General features: G+C 47.9%; 1 protein-coding gene across 1 annotated transcript in view; it reads right to left on the bottom strand.

Annotated features, from left to right (window-relative positions):
- Positions 1-490: 490 nt before the first annotated feature.
- Positions 491-26,791, bottom strand: part of LOC147109078 (isthmin-2-like) — a 97,885-nt gene continuing 71,584 nt past the window's right edge. Inside the window, exons 4-6 of the mRNA XM_086002664.1 lie at positions 24,521-24,661; positions 23,015-23,092; positions 491-7,343 (exon numbers count right to left, since the gene is read on the bottom strand). Coding sequence (XP_085858790.1) covers positions 6,826-7,343; positions 23,015-23,092; positions 24,521-24,661 — 737 coding nt within the window. The 3' untranslated portion in view covers positions 491-6,825. The remainder of the gene's footprint in view (positions 7,344-23,014; positions 23,093-24,520; positions 24,662-26,791) is intronic.

Raw genomic sequence — 26,791 nt, 5'->3', positions numbered from 1 at the left:
GAGCATCCCAGCAAAGCCGGCTCCCATCTTTTACCTCATCCCTTCACCTGCCCACTTGCCATCAGGTGGGTCACTGGACGAGTGACCACCTTTCTCTTACCCAGGTGACTCTTGACTGCCACCCTGCCCGAGACCAGTGAACAAGGACGGCCTAGGGAATTACACCCGAGGTCTTCTTGGCTCAGCACTGCACTGGACGTCTGCCAGGAACGTCGCCCTCCCCACCCCCCTCTTAGGCGTCCATCCAAGGGTCTCCGAGGAAAATCCCGGCGATTGTATATACCCAACGAATCCATGCGATCGAAATTCCTTGGCTTTGGGTGTGCGAGAGACGCTTGAGCAGTCCAGTGGGTTTTACAGATGCCCCTCACACCCCCTTTCCCCCTCCCGCCCCTTCCAATAATGTAGATTAGCAACAGACAGCAGACAAGCCCAAAAGAAAGAGCGAACTAGCGAAGGTCAGAGGACAACCTTTAAAAAGCAAACGGTCTTAAATATTAAAAAAAGATGACATAACACCATGATTCAGTGCTGTGGAAATATGAAAGTTAAATCCCGCAGGAACTGGAGCTGAACCCGGTTCTCCTTTTTATAAATATAGTATCTCTTACTTTTCTTGGCCGATTCAGGCTTAAAATAATTAAAAGCCAAATCCACTTAAAATAGCTTCAACAAAGAGTCTACTTTCCCCCTCCTCAGAAGGGTCCATGTGTATAGTTCTTAAGGCCGAATGCCAGAAATTGAAAATGAAGGATGATGTCTAATTTATACAACGCTGGCTGTAATCATATTTTGATTGCATTCACTTCGCGTGACTGCAGAGTTTATCGCGGGGAGAGCTGGAAGCAAGAGGAATGAATGGTGCCTGATTCTGTCGATGATTCGAAAATGCTGAGGATTCTCAGACCCCATTGCCAAAACCACAAAAGCCGTTAAATCACTGTTAAGTAGTTGGACGAAGGACAGGAAACGCTGTCAGATGTACCAGTATCGCTATAAGCAGTTTTGTTGAGCAGCCAACCGGTGTAATCTCAGCCGCAATCTGGTATCTACTCAACCCTGGAGACAGCAAGGGTTGCGTTTGAAAACGGTGGTCCGGGTCAGTTCTCAAGTCTTTTTGTGGCGTTGAGGGAAATTAAGACATTGTCCTCAGGTGATGGTGCTAATACACTAGACACCCAGGTGGAGCTGAGTTTGGACGCAATGCTGGAACCCACGCGATGTAGCCAAGGGAAATATTGGCTTTTCCAATGGGATTTGCACAAAGATTAATATCCAACACACAGCCGGAAATGATCATTCATCCACCTAAAGCTAATGGAGCCAACAGTATTACAATCACTGTCCCTGGGTTCCCGATCTCATTTCATGTCACTCATTGTTACTTCAATATATAAGAAACGACAGACACTTGGCAACATATTACACAAGAGGACAAGGTAACAAATACCCGGGAGTGAGTTACAGGCTGGAATCTAATCGAGGGGTTCAGATGGTTTATATATAGAAATAATGGATACCCGGGAGTGAGTTACAGGCTGGAATCTAATCGAGGGGTTCAGATGGTTTATATATAGAAATAATGGATACCCGGGAGTGAGTTACAGGCTGGAATCTAATCGAGGGGTTCAGGTGGTTTATATATATAATAATAGATACCCGGGAGTGAGTTACAGGCTGGAATCTAATCGAGGGGTTCAGATGGTTTATATATAGAAATAATGGATACCTGGGAGTGAGTTACAGGCTGGAATCTAGTCGAGGGGTTCAGATGGTTAATATATAGAATAATGATACAAGTGACAGGTCTATTGGGAAATATGCTTCTTGCTGTTCATGCATGATGACACCCTCACTGGAGCATAGCGACTTTATCAAATCTTTTTGTAATACATGTTGAGAGTCTTAGAGGGTATTGCACCAGAAATCCCCACACAAATTATAGAACAGAGAATTCTCAGTTGACCAGCTCTGTGGAGATAAGGTAGACTGCTTTTTTTTAAAAAAAAAACAAGAAGCTCCCTTAACATGCCCTCCCTCCTCAGACTCTTGAATAAAAATAATTTAAAAAGGGCAGATACTGCCTTCACTGGGCCCCAGTTCAAATGAAATAATAAATAAAGCCAGCTACTTTAAGCATCGGACACGGAGTAGAATTTCTCAGTGAGATATAGAATAATGGGATTTTGGCCATGACAGCGGGATAACTCTCCTGCTCTTCGAATACCGTCGTGGGATCTTTTACATCCACCTGAAAAGGCAGACGGAGCCTCGGCTTGATGCAGCACACGAAAGAGGGCACCTCTGACAATTCAGCCCTCCCTCAGTACTGCACTGAAGTGTCAGCCTAGATTATACGCTGCTGTCCTGGGGCAGGGCTTGAACCCACAACCTTCTGACTCAGTGTCTCGGAGCACCAATCAGCCCAAGGGAGCTGACAATTGAAGAAACATAGAAATATAGATAAGAGCAAGAGTAGGCCATTCGGCCCCTCGAGCCTGCTCCACCATTTAATGAGATCATGTCTGATCATCCAAATTCAGTACCCTGTCCCTGCTTTCTCCCCATATCCCTTGATCCCTTTAGCCTTAAGAAATATATCTAACTCCTTCTTGAATATATTTAATGAATTGGCCTCAACTGCCTTCTGTGGTAGAGAATTCCACAGGTTCACCACTCACTGGGTGAAGAAATTCCTCCTCATCTCTGTCCTAAATGGCTTACCCCTTATCCTTAGACTGTGACCCCTGGCCATCGGGAACATCCTTCCTGCATCTAGTCTGTCTAGTCCTGTTAGAATTTTATAAGAATTGTGGTTAGTGTTGTTTATGGTGCCTCGGTCTATCTCCACTGCGCAATTTATATTCAGGTGTAAAAAAAAGACCTCCTAAGCAACATACGCCGGCTTTAAATTATGTCTCCGTAATTTTCTCCACGTCAGAAAAACCTCAGTCTGTGTCAGCCAATGGGTACTCCATGCATGTCAGGCAAGATGCCACTCCCTACACTGAGCCACGTGCCGTGTCCACCGGCATGCTTGAGGCCTTCCGCGACCGGTGGGCGCCTTGGGGACTGGAGTGCATCATCACCCCGGCCAATCAAATTTTAATTTAATTGGTTAAGTTTTATTTAATGTTTTATTTAAGTTACAGACTATTTGTTTAATCACCCAAACCAGAAGAGTACACTGAGCCACGCCCACCCCAGCCCTCCTGCACCAATCACCACGTGCACTTGAAGCGGACCAATTTGCAGGGCTATGGGGAGAAAGCAGTGGTGTGACGGGTTGAATGGCCTCTTTCCAGGCTGGAAAATTCTATGATTCTAACCGCCCTTCGCCAGCCGAGAAGCCAACAAGCCAGTTTTTTCTCCAATCTGTAGCCATCCAATGGGATTTACAACAGTAACTTACTTGAAGCAAAAGAAATGTACGGGGCTATGGGGAAAGAGCAGGGCAGTGGGATTAATTGGATAGCTCTACCAAAGAGCTGGCACAGGCACAGTGGTCCGTATGGCCTCCTTCTGTGCTGTATCATTCTATGATTCTTCTACATGAACGTAGTTCAGGTTGTCTGCTGATTTGCCCTCCTTTCCTATTGGAGAAGTGCCTCGCCTCTGCTTTGGGCCTTGCCTTTACGTTTTGGTGGATTTAGGGAACTCGCTGCTCGGGGGACTCTGGAAACTTTATTAAAAGCACCGTGGAAATCTGAGGGGAATGCAAATTCCTCCCATAAATTTCGAATGGAGAAAGAGAACTTAATTCATCCACAAAGCCTTTTAGTTCATCTCAGCTGAATTCTGAAGAGTCATCTGCACGGGCTCTGTGCTGTCTGCGGATATATTTCAGCCAGCGAGTGGTCAATCTATGGAACAGGCTCCCCAGGGAAACGCTGGAAGCAGTGAATATTGATTCATTCAGATGCAAATTAGATAATTTCTTTCAGAAAATAACATTTTGGGATACAGTATACGAGCAATTTGAAACATGTGGTAAGTGTAGCGTGGCTTGGGAGGGAAAAAGGTGACATTGGACCTATGGTTCCCAGAGCTCTCCATCACTGGGGGTTTTCCTCGTCTCATGTCTGTGTCTGTTGTAGACTAATTGTTAGAGATCGATCGCTGTTATTAAACAGGAAAAGACTTGCCTTTCATGACCACAGGACGCCCCAAGGCGCTTTATAGCCAATGAAGTGCAACAGATCCATTATCATTGTATCATGCGACTACCAGGTTGGTGGAAGGCAGTCTAGATGGACCTTGGTCTTTTTTTTGTCTAGCAATTCCTATGCTCGGTGCCACAAAGATTGCACACTGGAACCTCTGCACCCTGTATATCAGTGTAACGCCTCCAGGTAGTGCTTGCTGTTCCCAGCTAATCTCACAGCCCCCCGCTTTACTCCTAACCATCTTTTTTGCACCTTCTGATTAACACGTGGAATCATTCCTATTCATGCATCACCAGAGTTTGAGAGCGAGAGATTCTATATGACCCATCCAACGTAGCTCATGGCTGGTAATGCGCGCACAGTCCTTTTCATCTCTCTCTGTTTCTATAAAAAAGAAAGCTTTAAAATCTTTACTCCCTACAAATAAAGTTGCGTTTCTTTTTTTTTTGGTTGAAAAGTCCTGGTGACATGTCGAGGCCCGTAGAGCAGGACACCGTCAAGGCAGAAAAGAATAAAATGGAATGAAAGAGTAGCGACGTGCTGGCTCTCCGAGCTGGGGTTGTACAGGAAAATCTCGTTTAAACGGCAGCTAAATATCTGGAATTCTCTATTAACCGGCAAAATTCTCACTCCGAAAACAACACCTCAATAACCAGCAATGTTGCCGAGTCCGAGTCTCCCGCGGTGGCCGAGTTAGTCAGTGGGGGTAGTTCTCCAAACTGCCACTACTCGGCTTCTTGGCGCTGTCGGAAGTCGGAACACCTCAATACCCCTGTAACAGGAGTCTGACTCTCCCGCGCTGCCGGTAGTCTCTTCTGATCCGCCATTTTACAGGGGGTACTGTGTGTCTCCCACGCTGCTGATAGTCACTGCATTGCATTACCCTCAACTGGCAGTGCTGTACTTAATCAAGCATCTTCCACCATCCATTTAACACAACATTCTCTAGGTGAGTACCCAATTACTGTATACTACACATTTCTTGATTTTTTAAAATTTTTCTTTCTTAAAAATAGCCTCGGTAGATAACCCTCTCCGTCATCCGGAATTTTTGATCAACCGGCAACACGCCGGTCCTGTCGGTGCCGGATACCAAAGAGTTTCCTGTAGAAGCCTGTGTATTGAAGAAGGAAGAGGAGACTGAGGGAGGTAGGGCGTTCCACAGTTGTGAGGTCGAAGGAAAGAATGAATTAGAGTAGGAGGCAGTTTGAACTTCCCATTCAGCTGCCAGTTTCCCTCACATTAAAAGCAACAGTGATCCCCTTGTTTTGATAAGTTTGTTATTCTTGAACCAGGCATAAATCAAAATCGAGTTAAAATTTTGTAAATGAAATTGTCTTTTGACTTTAGGTCCTGTTGTGCCAGCATTAGATTACGTGCTGAATCAAACCAGAGATCGAAGACAGCCTATGTGCTAGACGTAGAAGGTAAGGAGAGAAGGTCACTCAAATCAGCCTCTGTTGTTTCTTCAGATCCATCCACTCTGGTCTCATTTTTACAATTAATAAAAATATAAATAAATGAGTTTTGGTTTGAAACTTGGCCCGACAGTCCAAATTATCATGGGTGGAGAAACAGTCATTATCCCATGGAATGGTGGCTTCAACATCAAAAGGAAGACTTGTATTTCTACAGCGTCTTCCACGACCTCAGATCGCCCCAAAGCGCTTTGCAGCCAATGAAGTACTTTTTGAAGTGTGTAGTCACTGTTCTAATGTAGGAAACGCGGCCGCCAATATGCGCACAGCAAGCTCCCGTGATTTAACAGCCACCGTGGATGTTAATTCAGCTTCCGTATAACACCGGGCTCAGTGACCCTTTCAACTCCCCCACCACCCCCTCCCAACCTCACGCCACCACCATCCACTTTGTAGTGAAGCTTGGCGGGAACTCTGCGCCGATCACATTGGGAGTTCGCCCTCCTCACCAACAATCGGCGCCAGTCGCAGAATCGACAGGACCGACCACGAGCAATGCAAAAGGTTGCTGCTGATTCGTTGCGACCACTGGATTTTTTTTTTTAAAAAGTGGTCCCGGGTGGCGAGACTCTCTTTAGCCATGGTGAGAAATGGAACGGGGAAAAGCCAGAGTGAGTGAGAGAGACTGAGAACTCTTTTCTTTCCAGTTTTGAAGAAGGGTTCGACCCGAAACGTCAACTCAAATTTCTCTCCACGGATGTTGCCTGACCTGCTGAGTTTTTCCAGCATTTTCTGTTGTTACTCCGCATCTTGGGTTTGCTGAATTATCCTGAGAATGTGGATGAGGAGATCCGATGTTGGAATTCCAATTTTTGTGTGTGTGTGTGTGTGTGTGTGTGTGTGTGAGAGAGAGACAGATCCGGAATTTATTATATAACACCCAGACCCATAAATAAAATACAGCGATGATGGAATGATCATACATCTCATTCGACAACATTTCTTTTTCCTTTTGTGCACAATCATTTGATGTGTTGAAGGTATTTTCTTCAGGTGAGCAAGTGGTTATACGTAAATATATATGTTTTAATGTTAGAGCCAATCTGGTACTGTTTCGAACCATCGTTGGTCGCTGCCACGTAAAAGTAGACTGATGTTATCGGAGGTGGGTGGGGTGGGGGCAGTTCCATTCATGAAAATGTCCATTTTATTTCCCCTTGGAGACCCTTATTATTCTTTTTTCAATACTCTTTCACTTCCTTCAGTTGAGCCAGAAAGTCATCTTCCAAAGGGTTCTCCGAGCAGTTCAGGCCATTGTTTGGTGGGCGCATGGCGTTGTACCTGCTCCAGTCCCCTTTGCACAGTATCCACGGCAACACGTCCACTTTGTAGTGGAGCTCCGGCGAGAACTCTGTGCTGATCAGATTGGGAGCCCCCGCGCCTTTGCCCCTGGTTATCAGCTTCATCTGGTCATCGTAGCAACAGTGCTGGGCCGCCAGGGTGGCACTGTCCAAGGACAGCATGGAACGGATGCAGAACTTGGAGGTGGGCTTGTAAATATCCAGGCGCTCCTTCGGCCCGCTCGCGTCTCGCCAGCGGAAGAATCTCCCCTTCCCGTCCTCGTGGACACTAACGATGCTGTACACGGCCTCGGTGGGATAGGTGCAAGGGCAGCTGGGCAAATCGGTCAGGGCCTTCATGAGGTACTTTTTCAAGAATTCGCTCTTGCAGTTCAACCATTTATCGCAGCTGTCCACTTCTGCAAAACAAAAGTAAAAAGGTGAAATAAAGATGGGTTCAAAATAACAACAGAAAACGCTGGAAAAACTCAGCAGGCCAGGCAACATCGGTGGAGAGAGAAACAGAGTTAACGTTTCGGGTCGAAACCCTTCGTCAGACCTGAGAAAAAAAAGGCAGGAAATGAAACAGATTAAAAGGCAGTTTGGGGGCTGGGAAATGGGGGAGGGGATGAAAGAAGAGACATTAAGAGATATTCAAGGTGAGACGAGATGGTAATAGGACAGGTAAAGACACAAACAATGGCTCTAGATGAAGTGTGAAATGCGCTGGCAGAGTGAGAGACAGCTGCCATGTGGGAGAGAGAGAAAAAAGGAAAAGTCACAAACCAAAAGTGTGGATAAAAATATAAAAATATAATAGGGGCCGAGGTTATGATCTGAAGCTGTTGAACTCGATATTGAGTCTGGAAGGCTGTAAAGTGCCTAATCGGAAGATGAGGTGCTGTTCCTCGAGTTTACGCTGAGCTTCCGTGGAACAATGCAAGAGGCCGCAGACGGTGAGGCCTGAGTGGGAATGGGGCGGTGAATTGAAATGACAGGCGACCGGAAGCTCGGGGTCACCCTTACGGACTGAACGGAGGTGTTCCGCAAAGCGGTCACCCAATCTGAGTTTGGTCTCCCCAATGTAGAGGAGACCACATCGTGAGCAGCGAATACAGTATACTAGATTGCAAGAAGTACAAGTAAATCGCTGGAAGGGGTGTTTGGGGCCCTGGACACTGGGAAGTGGGGAGGTATGTGGGTTTTGCTATTGTAATGATGGGGTCACTTGGGGGCAGTTTTTGCCCACAGGCATTTGGCAAGGTCATTAGCTTGCTCATTGAAGCTTATAAAATTCTAACAGGACTAGACAGACTAGATGCAGGAAGGATGTTCCCGATGGCGGGGGAGTCCAGAACCAGGGGTCACAGTCTAAGGATAAGGGGTAGGCCATTTAGGACTGAGATGAGGAGGAATTTCTTCACCCAGAGAGTGGTGAACCTGTGGAATTCTCTACCACAGAAGGCAGTTGAGGCCAATTCATTAAATATATTAAAGAAGGAGTTAGATATATTTCTTAAGGCTAAAGGGATCAAGGGATATGGGGAGAAAGCAGGGACAGGGTACTGAATTTGGATGATCAGCCATGATCTCATTAAATGGCGGGACAGGCTCGAGGGGCCGAATGGCCTACTCCTGCTCCTATCTTCTATGTTAAGAACGGCAGTAAAACCTGTCAAGTCGTGCATCGTTCAGCACTGATGTAAGAACAAAAGAAAAGCAGGGAACAGGAAAAGGTCACACAGCCCATCAAACTGACTTCCTCACCTTGCTTTGCACAAAAATAACCAAAAGGTCATAAATATAAAAAAAGAAAGACTTTCATGACCACCAGATGTCCCAAAGCACTTTACAGCCAATTAAGTACTTTTGAAGTGTAGTCACTGTTGTAATGTAGGAAACACGGCAACCAATTTGCGCACAGCAAGCTCCCACAAACAGCAATGTGATAATGACCACATCATCTATTTGTTGGTGATGTTGATTGAGGGATTGGCCAGGACACTGGGGATAACTCCCCTGCTCTTCTTCGAAATAGTGCCAGGGGCTCTTTTACGTCCACCTGAGAGAGAGAGCAGACGGGGCCTCGGTTTAATGTCTCATCTGAAAGATGGCACCTCCGCCAGCACAGCACTCCCTCAGCACTGCACTGGGAGTGTCAACCTAGATTTTTGTGCACAAGTCTCTGGAGTGGGTCTTGAACCCACAACCTCTGACGAGGGTGCTGCCCACTGAGCCACGGCTGACACACCAGTGCAGATAGTCACTAATAAATCCAGTAAGAAATTCAGAAGAAACTTCTTTACCCAGAGAGTGGTTAGAATGTGGACCTTGCTACCACATGGGAGTGGTTGAGGCGAACAGCATAGATGCATTTAAGGGGAAGTTAGATAAGTACGTGAGGGAGAAAGGAATAGAAGGATATGCTGTTAGGGTGAGGTGAAGTAAGGTGGGAGGAGGCTCGTGTGGAACATAAACACCGGCATAGACCAGTTGGGCCGAATGGCCTGTTTCTGTGCTATACATTCTATATAATTAGGGGAGAGAGGAATTAAAGAGGAGGTACTGGAAGCACTCAGCAGGTGAGGCAGCATCTGTGGGGAGAGCAAAGTAGGGTTAAGGTAGCAGGTCGATGACCTTTCACCAGAATCCTCGCCTGACTTTCTCTTGCCCAGAAGCGAATGCAGACTTCAACTTTCCCGGTACACAATCCCAGATGTGGGTGCTGCAAACAACATACACTTCCAGCCTGGGGACGTTCCAGCCACAGATGCTTCCGTACGCATGCTCTAGAAATGTTCCTTTCGGGAAAACTGGAGGACCAGTCACTCTTATCTTAGGTTGCTGTTGTGTCCCTCCAAGGTCTGGCTATAGAGGGCCATAGTGGAGGACTTGGAGTGGGATAAGCAATCCTCCTTCTGACTGGGGAAGCTGCACATTGCAAAGAGACGTTGGGGGAGGGGGGGGGGAAGAAAAATAACAAGAACGGCTTAAAGAGAAACAGACGCATGTAATTCTGACTGTATCTGAATTGGGCCAAAAAGTAATAGAATCATAAAAATATGCAGCACAGAAGGACGCCCATTGTGTCTGTGCCGGCCGAAAAAACGCTATCCAGCCTAATCTCACTTTCCAGCTCTTGGTCCGTAGCCCTGTAGGCTACGGCACTTCAAGTACATATCCAAGTACTTTTTAAATGTGATGAGGGTTTCTGTAATGTATGTACCTTTAAGGGGGGGAACTACTTTTTACAGCTCCTGTATACTGTAGTACCGGCAGTGACCACACCTGTATATAATGCTGAGTAGTAATCTGTACAGATCAGTTGCAGTCTGAGCCACGTTGAGTAAACACCTATTGTACCGTTCTCCACAGTCTGTGTCTCATTATACACGGACGTAACATTGGCGACGAGGCAGGTTCGAACCTACCTGCAACTCTGCATCACCTCCCGGGGATTCGTTCCTGGAGATCAGTGGATTGGAGGTCAAGGCCAGAGACTCGAGCGTCGACCACGGGCAACCACCCAGTCATCCAGCAGAGACTCGAGAATTGCGGGGGAGGCTGTCGAGAGCCAGGCTTGACTTTCCAGTCGAGGTGGTCCAGCGAAACGGGCTGGCAACAGGTAGTGCGCAGACCCTTCCCGGACAGCGGCGGGCTAGAGCCCGACCGAGCAGCACAGCAAAGGGCCGAGCAGCGTCGACGGGGGAGAGAGAGAGAGGGCAGAGCGCACAGGGCGCAGCCGGTGTTCAGGGGCCGAGCAGCATCGGAGAGAGGGAGAGAGAGACACGCAGAAACCCGCAAGGCGCCGCCATTGCCACGAGGACTGCCGAGAGCGGCGTTGGCAGCAGCGCAGGAGAAGCGCGCGAAACCTACAGGGCGCCGCCATTGCCGGGAGCGGCGTCGGCAGCAGTGGGGGAGGAAGGAAAGCGCGGGAGACGCCATTTTAAGCCATTGGGATATGCCATTTAAACCACACCCAAAATGCCGAAGAGTGGCAGTATCACCGCATTTGATAATGAAGTCGAAGATTGGACTACATATGTCGAATGAATAGAGGTGTACTGCAAGGCAAATGAGGTGTCAGATGACAAGAAAGCGTCGGTATTGTTGAATTTAATGGGTGCAAAGACGTATGGTTTATTGCGAAATCTAGTAACCCCAATTAAGCCAATGGAAAAGAGTTTTGAAGACATAGTAACGATACTAAAGGAACATTTAAACCCCACACCACTGCTGATAGCAGAAAGATTCAAGTTTCACAAACGGAACCAGCATAAGGATGAAAGCAATGCTGATTATTTAACAGAACTGCGCAAACTATCGAAACACTGCCAGTTTGGAGCGGGACTGGCAGATACCTTAAGGGACAAGTTTGTGTGTGGGCTTCAAAGTGAAGGAACCCAGAAATGGCTTTTATCTGAAAAGGACCTTACGCTGGAAAAGGCTTTCAGCATTGCGGTATCATATGAAGCAGCAGCATGGGGCGCTGCAGAGATACAACAGAGACCGCAAGAATACGGCACAAATGAAATGTCATATGGAACAGAGAAGTGCTATCGCTGCGGCAGAACAACACATGAACAGAATGATTGCTGGTTCAAAGACAAAGTGTGCAGACAGTGTGGAAAAGTAGGACACATAGCACGAGTCTGCAGGTCGGGAAAGAAAACCAGCAATAAGAAACCTACCAAAGGAAAGTGCCAGAAGGTACATAAGATGACGGAGAATAGTTCAGATGAACAAAAGAGTGATAACGACTCCGAAAGCAGGGAACTGAGTTGTCTGAAACTACATAATGTGATCACAACGGAGGATCACCGAACCATTTGGGTCACTCTCAAGATAGCAGGAGTCCAGGTAAAGATGGAATTGGACACAGGATCAGCCCTAACAGTCATAAACCGACGGGACTATGAGCGGCTATTCCCACACATACCCTTGAGAGACACAAAAATTATTTTGAAGACGTACACGGGGCAAAAAGTCTACCCCAAAGGAAAAATAAGGGTGACCGTTATGTATAACGGTAAGGAAACACCAAAACTAGACCTGTATGTATTGCAAGATGGAGGACCACCATTACTGGGACGTGAATGGATCTGGAAAATACAACTGGATTGGCATTCCATACAGGCACTGACTGTGGCTGACAAAAAGGATGACGACGTCACACCTGGGCGACTGTCAAAGATCCTAACTGACGCAAAAGAAGTGTTCCAGCAAGGACTCGGAACACTAAAAGGCATGACAGTGATGATTAAAATTGAAGATAACGCAAGCCCAAAATTTTTTAAGGCCAGACCGGTACCTTATGCGATCCGCCCAGCCGTCGAAGCAGAGCTGGAGAGTCTGGAACGCTCAGGTGTACTGTCCAAGGTAGACTGGAGCGAGTGGGCTACACCCATCGTCCCTGTGATGAAAAAGTCATTGAGCAGCACGCCTGGGGAATCAAAGAAGGTTCGCATCTGTGGGGACTTTAAGGAAACAGTGAACCCGGTCCTTCACACCATACAATATCCACTTCCGCGGATTGAAGATATTTTCACCTCGCTATCTGGAGGGAAACGCTTCACTAAGATTGATCTGGCCCAGGCGTATCTGCAAATGGAGGTAGAAGAAGCATCAAAAAAATACCTCACAATCAACACCCATAAAGGTCTCTACCAATACAACCGGCTGGTATTCGGGGTAGCATCAGCTCCGGCTATTTGGCAGAGGGCAATGGAACAAGTCCTGCAAGGGATCCCAGGGACCCAGTGTTATTTGGACGACATCCTGGTCACGGGCGAAAATGACAGTGATCACCTTGCCAACCTGGAGCAGGTGCTCACTAGATTGCAGGAATATGGACTCCGAGCTAACCGCCCCAAATGCGAGTTTTTTAGAAAACAAATCTCGTATTGTGGCCACGTTATCGATAAAGAGGGGTTACATAAGTCCCCAGAGAAGATTGAGGCAGTAGTCAAGGCTCCAGCACCGGAAAATGTGTCACAACTGAGGTCGTTCCTCGGGCTGGTAAACTACTACCATAAGTTCTTGCCAAATTTGTCTACAATACTACACCCACTGAACACCCTACTGCAAACTGGGGTGCCATGGAAGTGGAGTGACGAATGTAGACGAGCTTTCCAGAAGAGCAAAACACTAATCACATCAAAAGAGGTATTGGCCCATTACAACCCAGCATTACCAATTTGGTTGGCATGTGATGCGTCACCCTATGGCATTGGAGCGGTGCTGTCGCACAAATTCTCGGACGGCTCAGAGAGGCTAATAGCCTTTGCGTCACGATCACTAACCTCAGCCGAGCGTAACTACGCCCAGATTGACAGGGAGGCCCTCAGCCTAGTGTGGGGAGTGAAAAAGTTCAATCACTATCTGCACGGGCAGAAATTCACCTTGCTGACTGATCACCAGCCTCTTGTCTCCATTTTTAATCCGAAGAAGGGCGTTTCGGTGATGACTGCGCAATGACTACAAAGATGGCCACTTTTTCTAGGGGCGCACCACTATGAGATTGAATATAAGGGCACGAAACAGCATGGAAATGCTGATGGACTATCACGCCTGCCACTGCCTACTGCGGAGGAAGTACCAGCAGTGGATCCTGTCGAAATATTCCATTCGACTACAGTTGAATACCTACCGGTAACTAACGCTTGTATCGAAAAGGAAACCCGAAATGACCCGACACTGTCTCGGGTATATGATTTGACGGTGAAGGGATGGCCAGCACATGGCGACTCACTGTTGCCAGCATTCTCGACAAGGAGAGAGCAGCTGTCGGTGTGCCGGGGGACCCTGATGTGTGGATCCCGAGTGGTAATTCCACCCAAGTTAAGGGATAGAGTGCTCAATGAGCTTCACGAGGGTCATCTGGGAGGGGTAAAAATGAAAAGCCTAGCCAGGGCTTATGTGTGGTGGCCGGGAATCGATAAACAAATCGAGGACCTGACCAAGAGCTGCTCAGGATGCCAGAAAGTCCAACATGCACCACCACAGGCCCCTCTACACCCATGGGAGTGGCCCTCATCTCCATGGCAACGGGTGCATATTGATTTTGCTGGTCCATTCATGGACTCAATGTTTTTAATAGCCGTGGATGCGCACTCGAAATGGCCTGAGGTCATCAAAATGTCCTCCACCACGGAGAAAACTATTGCAGTCCTACGGACTATTTTTGCCAGGAATGGCTTGCCAGAACAGATTTGCTCCGACAACGGACCACAGTTTGTGTCCGAAGAGTTCCGGAGGTTCTTGAAAAAGAATGGGGTAAGGCATTACACATCCGCCCCGTATCATCCAGCCACAAATGGATTGGCTGAGAGGTTCGTACAAACCTTTAAGAAGGCAATAAAGGCTATGTACAATGACAACATTCCGCTGCAGCACAAGGTGGACAATTTCCTGTTCGCCTACCGGAATGCGACACATGCAGTCACCAACCAGGCCCCAGCCATGATGTTCTTTAACCGAAGGTTAAGATCTCGCCTGGATTTGCTCAGACCAAACGTACAAAGAGATGTTGAGAGTAAGCAATTCCAGCACATCCATGAGAAGCCAACAATGAGCTTCAATGTAGGGCAACCAGTCTTGGCCCGCGACTACCGAACAGAAAAATGGCAGCCAGGAACGATATGCACACGGCAGGGCCCACTAATGTACACAGTGAACATTGGGGAGAGCATCGTGAGACGCCATGCTGACCAGATCCTAGAGTCACAGGAACAAGTCAACCCCATGCCTCGCCCATACGTACCTGGTGATGAACCCAATGTACAGGTCGCATCTACCCCAGAAACAGTAGCATCGGAAGCTGATGAACCAACCGACGACAGGGGGCCACAATCGCCTCCGCACCAAGAGCAAGACACTCGGGAAAGGCGCTACCCAGAAAGGATCAGGAAGCCTCCCCAAAAACTGAATATATAAATAGACTATTTTCAGCTAATGTTGCATGTTAAAAGTGTTAATTGTAATTAGTTTGATATTTAATTGTTAAATGAGTGTTATGGTACTGTTAATCTAAAAGGGGAGGAATTGTAATGTATGTACCTTTAAGGGGGGGAACTACTTTTTACAGCTCATGTATACTGTAGTACCGGCAGTGACCACACCTGTATATAACGCTGAGTAGTAATCTGTACAGATCAGTTGCAGTCTGAGCCACGTTGAGTAAACACCTATTGTACCGTTCTCCGCAGTCTGTGTCTCATTATACACGGACGTAACAGTTTATTCCTCTGCCACCCTTTCAGGCAGTGAGTTCCAGACCCCCACCACCCTCTGGGTGAAAAAAGTTCTCCTCCACTCCCCTCTAATTCTTCTACCAATTACTTTAAATCTGTGCTCACTGGTTATATAACCTCCCTGCGAAGGAAAATAGGTCCTTCCTATCCACTCTTATCTAGGCCCCTCATCATTTTATACACCTCAATCAAGTCTCCCCTCAACCTCTTCTGCTCCAAAGAAAACAACCCAAACAAAACAAATGGGATTAGAATAGACGGGGCTTGATGGCCGGCACGGACACGATGGGCCGAAAGGCCTCTTTCTGTGCTGTAAAACTCTATGGGCTCAAATTTCATTGGGCCATTGAGGTGGGATTGGAGGCGTGTGGGGGGGTTAAAATCGCGAAATCGGGGGGCACGAACCCATCCCGCCCCCAACCCGCCCCCCCGTTTCCCAGGAGGCGGGTACCCGACCTGTGCTGGGAGACGCCTCCCCGAGGCGGGCAGGGGATTAGTGCCAATTAATTGCCTGTTAACAGGTAGTTAACAGGCAGATTTTAGCCTAATCCCTATTTTTATCCCTGAAGTGTGGGCTTCCCGACGGCTCCAAACCACGCCAACTTAGCGAGGTGGACCGTCGGGCTGAAGGGCTTGGAGGGTTCGAGATGTCCGGTGTTCAGGTGAGTAATGGGTGCATGAGTACAGAGGTAAGTGTGTTTGGTGTGTGTAAAGTGTTTAAATAAGTTTTACTTACCTTTACTTAATAATGCAGCCTTCCTTCCTTCAGGTCTCGGGAGTCCCTCATCTCACCGGCACAGAAAGCAGAATGGCCGCGAGCTGTCAAAAGTTGCAGCATTCAGCTTTCTGTTCTGGAGAGATCTCTAAATCAGCCTGAGAGGAAGGAATTAACTTGGAGTACAGATTGTCAGTGTTTGACAGCTTCAAAGAGCTGTCAAACGCTGATATTTCATCTGTCAAAAGCTCTTGACCGATGAAATGTCAATCTGTGACGTCACCTGTTGCCGGGTGGCCCTTAATTGGCCCGCTGGGCGGGCTTAACAAGGTCAATCAAGGGAAAATCGAGTGGGTTGGCCACAACTCGATGGACGCGGGACTACAACCCCAAAAGTGGGAGTCCCGCCTCCTACACGCCTCCATTGATAAAATCCAGCCCTATGACTATCTAATCTTTCCTCATAGCTAAAATTCTCCAGTCCTGGCAACATCCTCGTAAATCTCCTCTCTACCCTCTCTACTCTAATCACATGAATGCTCATGAATCAGCCCTATTAGGACCAGTACATGGGATTTCAGAGTGCGTCCCTAGGACCTAGTGTGGCTAAGCAATGGGGCAATTGATGGGGCATGTCAGCTACTGCTGCTTTGTTTTACTGACCTGGTATTGGTACAAAGTCACGGTGCACTCCAGGCTACCAGAGAGTCCTTAGAATACACAATGGAGCAAAGCACATCCACCCAGCCCTCCCTACTGAAGGGGCTACGGAATCTGTCATCCACGCTCAGCAAAGCACTTCAGAGGACAGACGTGTTTTGGTACCCGGGCTCCTAGTGCTACTACAAGACCGTGTTTGTACAGGACTGCCCCTTCCTCTCCTAAACCCGTCCTGTGATATTAAGAGTAGCTCCGTAACCCTCGCACTCCCGGTGGGGGAGATGCGCTCGAAGGGGGGCGGGATGGGTGATGGGGCTACAGCATTGCCGACCCGATTCTCTGACCCACACTCCTGGCTAGGACTGCGAGATCCCAAGAACAAGTCCCATTGTTCTAGAGGCCTCAGTTGCCCTTGCTCATTGTGTGTACATCGGGTGAGTTACCCCACTCGTAGCTCAGCAAGACACCGTGCTCGCTGAATATCCAAATATGTGCATTTTCTAGCAGGGGCTCACTGGGTAGCGGTCAAGAGCAGGAACGCTGGTCGATCCCAGCCCCAAGGGTACCGAGGCCAATTGTAGCACATCCATCAAAGCCTTGACTGAACTCCGACAGCGGGGGTTAAGCCTGAGATCTTGGGGGTAACATCCGCCTTCAGCGGGGGCAGAAAACTAGGGAAGCTGGTTAAACACATGAGGGTGACAGAAATAGAAGGCTGTGCTGATAGGGTGAGATGAAGAGGGGTGGGAGGAGGCTCGTGTGGAGCATAAACACCGGCATAGACCAGTTGGGCCGAATGGCCTGTTTCTGTGCTGTACGTTCTATGTAATTCTATGTAACTGGCAGGATTGGATTGACACCCGTTATACAGCCCCTTCGAATTTCCTTTTCATTGACATCAATAGACAGGAATGTTGGGCGGGGTGTCTAACACGTGGTGATCCGGTACCTCCACCACTGCCAAAGTTGAAAGTTACCCACCCCCCTTCCCTCTGTCGGGCTCAGTACCACAACATTTACCCACTAAACCATCAGCGGAGCTCCTGTCCAGTCTAATTGTTAGGTCAGTGGCATCAAGAGATTGAACAGCTGGTACCAGGGCTTCCCGCAGCCCTCCCCTCACCCCCCCACTACTTTGCAGGGCTGATGAGCTCCCGGCTGTCAGTCGACCCTGTAGTGTATGTACCTTTAAGAGAGAACTACTTTTACAGCTCCTATATACCGTAGTACCGGCAGTGACCACACCTGTATATAAGCCTTGAGCATGCCTCTGTACTGTTAGTCTTTAGACTACCCTCCTCCAGTAAACACCTGTTGATTGTTAAGCTACAGCCTCCGTCTAGTTATTGGAAAACATCATACTTAAAGAATCACGGATTCAACAGTGGCGACGAGGTCGATTCGAATCTACCTGCAACTCTGCATTTCCTTTCAAGGATTCGCTCCGGGAGGGCGGTGGAAGAAAGTCGAGGCCAGAAGCACGGGCGTCGACCACGAGCAACCGCCCAGTCATCCGGCAGAGAGTGAACATCGCAGGGGAGGCTGTTGAGAGCCGGGCTTGGTTCCCCAGCCACGACGATCCAGCAACAGACTGGCAACAGGTACAGCGCAGACCCTTCCCGGACAGCGGCGGCTGGAGCCGACCGACGGCACAGAAAAGGCTGAGCAGCGGCGACGGGGTAAGAGAGAGGGTGAAGCACACAGGGCGCAGCCAGGGGTTGAAAACCGAGCGGCGTTGAGGAAAAACAAAAAAGAGAGAGGGTAAAGCAGCAGCCGGGTTCAGGACCGAGCAGCGGCAACAGGAGAGGCGCACAGGAGAACGCGCAGAGCACAGCCAGGGCTCAAGGGCTGAACAGCGTCCGCGGGGGAAAGAAAGGAAGCGCGGGAGACGCCATTGAGCCGCGGAGAAGAAGGGAGAGCATGGGAGACGCCATTTTAGAAGCCGCAGCGGAGAAGAAGGGCGAGCGCGGGAAGAAAGGAAAGCGCAGGAGACGCCATTTTGTGCCAGCGGAGAAGAAGGGAGAGCGCGGGAGACGCCATTTTAGACAGTTTAATCACACCCAGGGATGCCGAAGAGTGGCAGTATCACTGCGTTCGACAATGAAGTCGAAGATTGGGTGACATATGTGGAACGCATTGAGGTGTACTGCAGGGCGAATGAAGTGCCAGATGCTAGGAAAGCACTGGTTTTGTTAAATTCCATGGGTGCAAAAACTTATGGCTTACTGCGAAACCTAATAACCCCAGAGAAGCCAGTGGATAAGAATTTCGAAAGCATAGTGGAAATCCTACAGGACCACTTAAACCCCACACCGCTGCTGATAGCAGAAAGATTTAAGTTCCACAAAAGGAACCAGCATAAAGACGAAAGTAATGCTGAGTACTTAACGGAACTGCGCAAGCTATCGAAACACTGCCAGTTTGGATTGGGACTAGCAGATACGTTAAGGGACAAGTTTGTGTGTGGGCTTCAAAGTGAAGGAACCCAGAAATGGCTTCTATCAGAAAAGGATCTTACGCTGGACAAGGCTTTCAGCATGGCAGTATCACACGAAGCAGCCGCACGGGGCACTGCAGAGATACAACGGAGACCGCAAGAATATGGCACCAATGAAATGTCATATGGAGCAGGGAAGTGCTATCGCTGCGGCAGAACAACACACGACCAGAAGGATTGTTGGTTCAAGGACCAAGTGTGCAGACAGTGTGGAAAAGCAGGACACATAGCAAGAGTCTGCAGGTCAGGGAAGAAAACCAGCAGCAAGAAATCTCCACAGGAGAAGTACAAAAAGGTACACAAGGTACACAAGGACAGTAGTTCAGATGAACAGAAAAGTGATACAGACTCTGGAAGCAAGGAGCTGGGGTGTCTGAAACTACATAAGGTAACCAAAATGGAGGATCACCAGACTATCTGGGTCACGCTCATGATAGATGGAGTCCAAGTGAAAATGGAATTGGACACAGGATCAGCCCTAACAGTCATAAACCAAAGGGACTACAAGCGGCTATTTTCACATATACCCTTGAAAGCTACGGAGATTGTCTTGAAGACGTACACGGGGCAAAAAGTCTACCCCAAAGGAAAAATAAGGGTGAACGTGATATACAAAGGCCAGGAAATACCTAAAATGGACCTATATGTATTGCCAGATGGAGGACCACCACTACTAGGACGTGAATGGATCCAGAAGATACAATTAGATTGACATTCCATACAGGCACTGAAGGTTGAGGCCAAAAAGGATGACGACGTCACACCTGGACGACTGTCAAAAATGCTAACTGATGCACAAGAAGTGTTCCAGGAGGGACTCGGAACACTAAAAGGCATAACAGCGACGATTAAAATAGAGGAAAATGCAAGCCCAAAGTTTTTTAAGGGCAGACGATCCGACCAGCCGTCGAAGCAGAGCTGGAAGGGTTGGAACGTTCAGGAGTACTGTCCAAAGTAGACTGGAGCGAGTGGGGTACACCCATCGTTCCTGTAATGAAGAGGTCGTTGAGTAATACGCCTGGGGAACCAAAGAAGGTCCGCATTTGTGGGGATTTTAAGGTGACAGTGAACCCAGTCCTTCACATGGTACAATATCCGCTTCCATGGATTGAGGATATTTTCGCCTCGCTATCTGGAGGTAAACGCTTCACCAAAATTGATCTGGCCCAGGCGTACTTGCAAATGGAGGTAGAAGAAGCCTCGAAACAATACCTCACGATCAACACTCATAAAGGTCTCTACCAATACAACTGGCTGGTGTTCGGGGTAGCATCGGCTCCGGCTATTTGGCAAAGGGCAATGGATCAAGTCCTGCAAGGGATTCCAGGGACCCAGTGTTATTTGGATGACATCCTGGTCACGGGCGAAAATGACAGTGATCACCTCGCCAACCTGGAGAAGGTGCTCACTAGATTAAAGGAATATGGGCTATGAGCTAATCGCCACAAGTGCGAGTTTTTCCAGAAGCAGATCTCGTATTGTGGCCACGTTATTGATGAAGCGGGGTTACATAAGTCCCCTGAAAAGATTGAGGCAGTAGTCAAGGCTCCAGCACCGGAAAATATGTCACAACTGAGGTCGTTCCTCGGGCTGGTGAACTACTACCATAAGGTCTTACCAAATTTGTCTACAGTATTACACCCACTGAACACCCTACTGCAAACGGGGGTACCATGGAAGTGGAATGACGAATGTAAACGAGCTTTCCAGAAGTGCAAAGAATTGATCACATCAAAAGAGGTGTTGGCCCATTTCAACCCAGCACTACCAATTCGGTTGGCATGTGATGCATCACCCTATGGTATTGGAGCGGTGCTGTCGCACAAATTCCCAGATGGGTTGGAGAGGCCAGTAGCCTTTGCGTCTCGGACACTAACCTCAGCCGAGCGCAACGACGCCCAGATCGACAGGGAGGCCCTCAGCCTAGTATGGGGAGTAAAAAAATTCAACCACTATCTGCATGGGCAGAAGTTCACCTTGCTGACTGACCACCAACCACTTGTCTCCATCTTTAATCCAAAGAAGGGTGTTCCGGTGATGACTGCACAACGGCTACAAAGATGGTCACTTTTTCTAGGGGCGAACCAATATGAAATAGAGTATAAGGGCACGAAACAGCATGGAAACGCTGATGGGCTATTACGCCTGCCACTGCCTACGGTGGAGGAAGCACCAGCAGTGGACCCTATTGAAATATTTTATTCGTCGATAATTGAACGATTGCCAGTAACTAACGCGGATATAGAGAAGGAGACCCGCAATGATCCGACACTGTCTCGGGTATATGATTTGACGGTGAAGGGATGGCCAACACACGGCGACTCACTGTTGCCAGCATTCTCATCCAGAAGAGAACAGCTGTCAGTATGCCAGGGGACAGTGATGTGTGGATCCCGAGTGGTAATTCCACCCAAGTTAAGGGAGAGAGTGCTAAATGAGCTTCACAAAGGTCATCTGGGAGGGGTGAAAATGAAAAGCCTTGCTAGGGCTTATGTGTGGTGGCCGGGGATCGATCAACAAATCGAGGACCTAACAAAGAGCTTCTCAGGATGCCAGAAGGTCCAAAATGCACCACCACATAACCCTCTACACCCATGGGAGTGGCCCTCCTCTCCATGGCAATGGGTGCATATTGATTTTGCTGGTCCATTCATGGACTCAATGTTCTTAATAGCAGTGGATGCGCACTCGAAATGGCCTGAGGTGATCAAAATGTCCTCAACCACTACAGAGAAAACGATTGCAGTCCTATGGACCATATTTGCCAGGAACGGCTTGCCAGAGCAGATTTGCTCTGATAACGGACCACAGTTTGTGTCCGAAGAGTTTCAGAAATTTATGAGAAGGAATGGGGTAAGGCATTACACATCCGCCCCGTATCATCCAGCCACAAATGGATTGGCTGAGAGGTTCGTACAAACCTTTAAAAAGGCGATAAGGGCCATGTGCGATGATGAAATTCCACTACAGCATAAGGTGGACAATTTCCTGTTAGCCTACAGAAATGCGACACATGCAGTTACCAACCAGACCCCGGCCATGATGTTCTTTAACCGAAGGTTGAGATCTCGTCTGGATTTGCTCAGACCAAATGTGCGAAGAAATGTTGAGGATAAGCAATTCCAGCACATCAATGAGAAGCTGACAAGGAGCTTCAATGTAGGACAACCAGTCTTGGCCCGCGACTACCGAACAGAGAAATGGCAACCCGGAACGATATGCACACGGCAGGGGCCATTAATGTACACAGTGGATGTCGGGGAGAACATTGTGAGATGCCACGTCGACCAGATCCTAGCGTCACAGGAACGAGTCAACCCCGTGTCTCGCGTACCTGGGGATGAACCCGACACACCGGTAGCATCTACCTCAGAAACAGTAGCAGCGGAAACTGATGAACTAACCGACGAAAGGGGGCCAGAATCGCCTCCGCATCAAGAACAAGAACCTCAGGAAAGGCGCTATCCAGAAAGGATCAGGAAGCCGCCCCAAAGATTGAATCTATAAATGGACTATTTCAGTTTAATGTGCATTTTAAAATGTTAACTGTTATTTGAATGTTATGGGTACTGTTAATCTAAAAGGGGAGGAATTGTAGTGTATGTACCTTTTAAGAGAGAACTACTTTTACAGCTCCTGTATACTGTAGTACCGGCAGTGACCACACCTGTATATAAGCCTTGAGCATGCCTCTGTACTGTTAGTCTTTAGACTACCCTCCTCCAGTAAACACCTGTTGATTGTTAAGTTACAGCCTCCATCTAGTTATTAGAAAACATCATACTTAAAGAATCACGGATTCAACAGACCCCGGCACATTAGACAGATCAGCCCATGATCTCACTGAATGGCGGAATAGGCTCGAGGGGGCTGAACGGCCAACTCCTGTTCCCAGTTTTTTCTACGTTCCTAAATACCTCAGCCGACGGGCTCATGTGTTAGTGGTGTTGGTGTAAGTGTACTCACCCGAGTCAAACAACTCTGTCCCATTTTCTTTCTCAGCCAGAGTTTTTTCAGTTGCTGCGTTCAGATCGTCATCCACCCCTTCAGGAAAAGAGCACGGTGAGTGTCAGACGTGGCCCAACAAATCTACGCTTCACTTACTCAAAGCAAGTGGAGTGAACCCAGATTTGAATATACAATGCCAATTTGAAAACCATGCCCCAAAGCATTTTTGCGTCTACTTTTGTTGTTGGACTTCCCCCTGATTTCATTCCATAGAACCCATTCAATTGCCCTCAAGTTCTTATGCATATGTCCGACATCCTGAACTCTCTAAACTGGGTATGTTTCTAAGCACTTGGACCTCTGGTGGAGTAACATGTCTAGGTTGCTGGACCTTTTAGTTGGGTGTGTATCTAAGTTGCTGGGCTCACTAATGGGTTATGTGCCTAGGTTGCTACATCTTCGGCTAGTGTTTGTGACCAAGTTGCTGGACTCCCGAGTGGGGTACATGTCTATGTTTGTGGACAATTTAGTGGAGAATAGTCTCAGGATAAGGGGTCGGCCATTTAAGACTGAGATGAGGAGGAATTTCTTCACTCAGGTGGTTGTGAATCTTTGGAATTCTCTGCCCCAGAGGGCTGTGAATGCTAAGTCATTGAGTATATTCAAGGCTGAGATCGATAGATTTTGGGACTCTAAGGGAATCAAGGGATACGGAGATCGGGCGGGAAAGTGGAGTTGAGGTCGATGATCAGCCATGATCTTATTGAATGGCAGAGCAGGCTTGAGGGGCTGTATGGCCTACTCCTGCTCTTATTTCTTATGTTCTTATGATATGGCTGTGCTCCTGGATCCTGTGGGTCTGTGTGTGCCAGGACACTGTACATTAGTTGCACAATAGACAAGAGTTTCCTGGACCTGGCTGCAACGAATGTGGAAAAAATCAGAAGGGGAGGAATGTAGCCTGGAGATTATGACTTCAAATTTCACTATGGCAAGTTGGGAAACTGAATTCGATAAATCTGCTAATTTGTGGCTGACATCAGAGACCATGAGGATGAAAACTGCCAGATTGTCGCAAAAACCCAACTGAATCACTCTTGCCCATCAGGAAAGGTGAACTTGCCACCCATACCCAGTCTGGTCTGGTCTACACATGACTTCAGTTCCCACTCTTCGTGGTTGACTCTTAATACCCTCAGGGCATCTAGGGATGGACAATATATGCGGCCTTGCCCAAGAAACAATAAAAAAATTAATTTTTCCGTCAATTAAGTTAGATGGAAAATCAGGCAGGCTCCCTTAGGTTGTCCACTCCTCCCCTCCTGATGTTCCTGTATTCACTGTTCCCAGGTGGCCCAATGGGCCCAGGCACAGGACCAGGAAATTCTCCCCTTATATATATGTTGGACACCAGATGCTGCCGAATAGCTGTGCCATTGGTTTCAGACAAGGTACGTTTGTTTCTCAGCAGTTCAGGTGCCGACTGGTGTCCAAAATCCTCCCTCGGAGGCCGTCAACTCTCACCTGGGCACCGCTTCAGGTCACAGGTCCGTGACTCGGTGGCAGTGCAGGCGTAGCCGCAGGATCTGGTGCGTTTCTGGTTGCCAGTGCCACACGTCACGGTGCAGGGGGACCAGGCACTCCAGTCCTCATCATCTTCGTATTCTGCGAAGCGGGAGGAAAACAGGTCAGATCTGGTGTGAACGCTTTGCTTGTGCATTCCATAGAGCTTTGGTGAAGAGCAGAGTGAGGATGGGGGAAAATACAGCTCCAATCATAGATTATAGAAATATAGAAACATAGAAAATAGGAGCAGGAGTAGGCCATTCGGCCCCTCGAGCCTGCTCCACCATTCAATGAGATCATGGCTGATCATCCAAACTCAGTACCCTGTCCCTGCCTTCTCTCCATATCCCTTGATCCCTTTAGCCTTAAGAAATATATCCAACTCCTTCTTGAATATATTTAATGAGTTGGCCTCTACTGCCTTGTGTGGCAGAGAATTCCACAGGTTCACCGCTCTCTGGGTGAAGAAATTCCTCCTCATCTCTGTCCTAAATGGCTTACCCCTTATCCTTAGACTGTGACCCCTGGTTCTGGACTCCCCGACCATTGGGAACATCCTTCCAGCATCTAGTCTGTCTAGTCCTGTTAGAATTTTATAAGTTTCAATGAGATCCCCTCTCATTCTTCTAAACTCCAGCGAGTACAAGCCCAATCGACCCAATCTCTCCTCGTACGTCATTCCTGCCATCCCAGGTATCAGTCTGGTGAATCTTCGCTGCACTCCCTCCATGGCAAAGAACATCCTTCCTCAGATAAGGCGACCAAAACTGCACACAATACTCAAGTTGTGGCCTCACCAAGGCCCTGTACAACTGCAGCAAGACATCCTTGTTCCTGTACTCAAACCCTCTTGCTACGAAGGCCAACATACCATTTGCCTTCTTAACCGCCTGCTGCACCTGCATGCTTACTTTCAGCGATTGGTGCACAAGGACGCCCAGGTCTCGTTGCACTTCCCCTTCTCCCAATCTATTGCCATTTAGATAATAATCTGCCTTCCTGTTTTTGACACCAAAGTGGATCAAATTTTTTATCCAGTCCAATTGGTCTTGCTCAATGAGACACTAGGACTGGGAACATCTCAAGATATTTATTATCATGACTAATATTATCACACAGTGCCAAGTTGTGGCTTAACTAGCACACCTGGCTTATGACTGTAAAGCATATGAGTGTAAATGAAAATGATTTGTACCTTTGGGAAGCATATGACCTGGTGGATTGGTGGGGTCGTGGGTTACATCTGTCCAGGTGGTTTACGCTTTGAATCTGTCTCCCTCTTTCTACTCTCCCTTAGGAGAATTTCACCAGCATCAAGAGTTAGTTAGGGAGCAGTGCAGGGTTATTCCGAAGTAGTAAGTGAGCCTAAACTCTTGTTCTAATACTTGTGTGATTTCCTGATAATCTCCGATATTAAAAAACATTAGAGAGCACGGAATATCAGCCCCACCAGCACAAATACAATCTACCATCAGTTCTGACCAACGGTCATCGATCTGAAACGTTAGCTCTCTCTCTCTCTACAGATGCTGCCTGACCTGCTGAGTGTGTCCAGCATGATCTGTTTTTTATTTTACAATCTGTGAATGTCTGATTATCTGTTAATGGTGAATGGTTCTTCAGAGGCATTCCAATCACAATGTGTCAACCTTTCAGTTGTAGTGAATGAACGAAGGGTATCCCAGTGTGATCAACAGCAAGCATAGCCTCACTGGCGCATACCTACCAAAATGGCAACAACAATATTTTTAGGCGTAAAGAAAGAAAGAACTTGCATTTCTATAGCGCCTTTCATGACCTTAGGACATCTCAAAGCGCTTTACAGCCAATTAAGTACTTTTTGAAGTGTAGTCACTGTTGTAATGTAGGGAAATGTGACAGCCAATTTGCATACATCAAGCTCCCACAAACAGCAATGTGATACTGACCAAATAATCGGTTTTAGTGATGTTGATTGAGGGATAAATATTGGCCAGGACACTGGGGAGAAATATGGAGGGAGTCATGGGAGAGCCTGGGTGCAGCCGTGCACCTTTGTGCAGTTCTTCTCAGCATTTGCAGCACCTCAATGCTGTAGAGCACTGACAGCACAACTGTCAAAATCAATGTGGACATGGCTCCTTTAAGGAAACTGGCTGATGATGCGCCATCAAATGGCGTCATCAGACCCACTTCCTATTAATTGGCCGGGAATCTCGCAGGGCGGGCTTAAGAAGCCCTATTAACGTT

Source organism: Somniosus microcephalus, chromosome 12 (assembly GCF_052327205.1).
Source record: "Somniosus microcephalus isolate GS21.2 chromosome 12, FLI_Smic_1.0, whole genome shotgun sequence".
NCBI lineage: Eukaryota > Metazoa > Chordata > Chondrichthyes > Squaliformes > Somniosidae > Somniosus > Somniosus microcephalus.
This window is presented reverse-complemented; position numbering and strand designations above follow the sequence as displayed.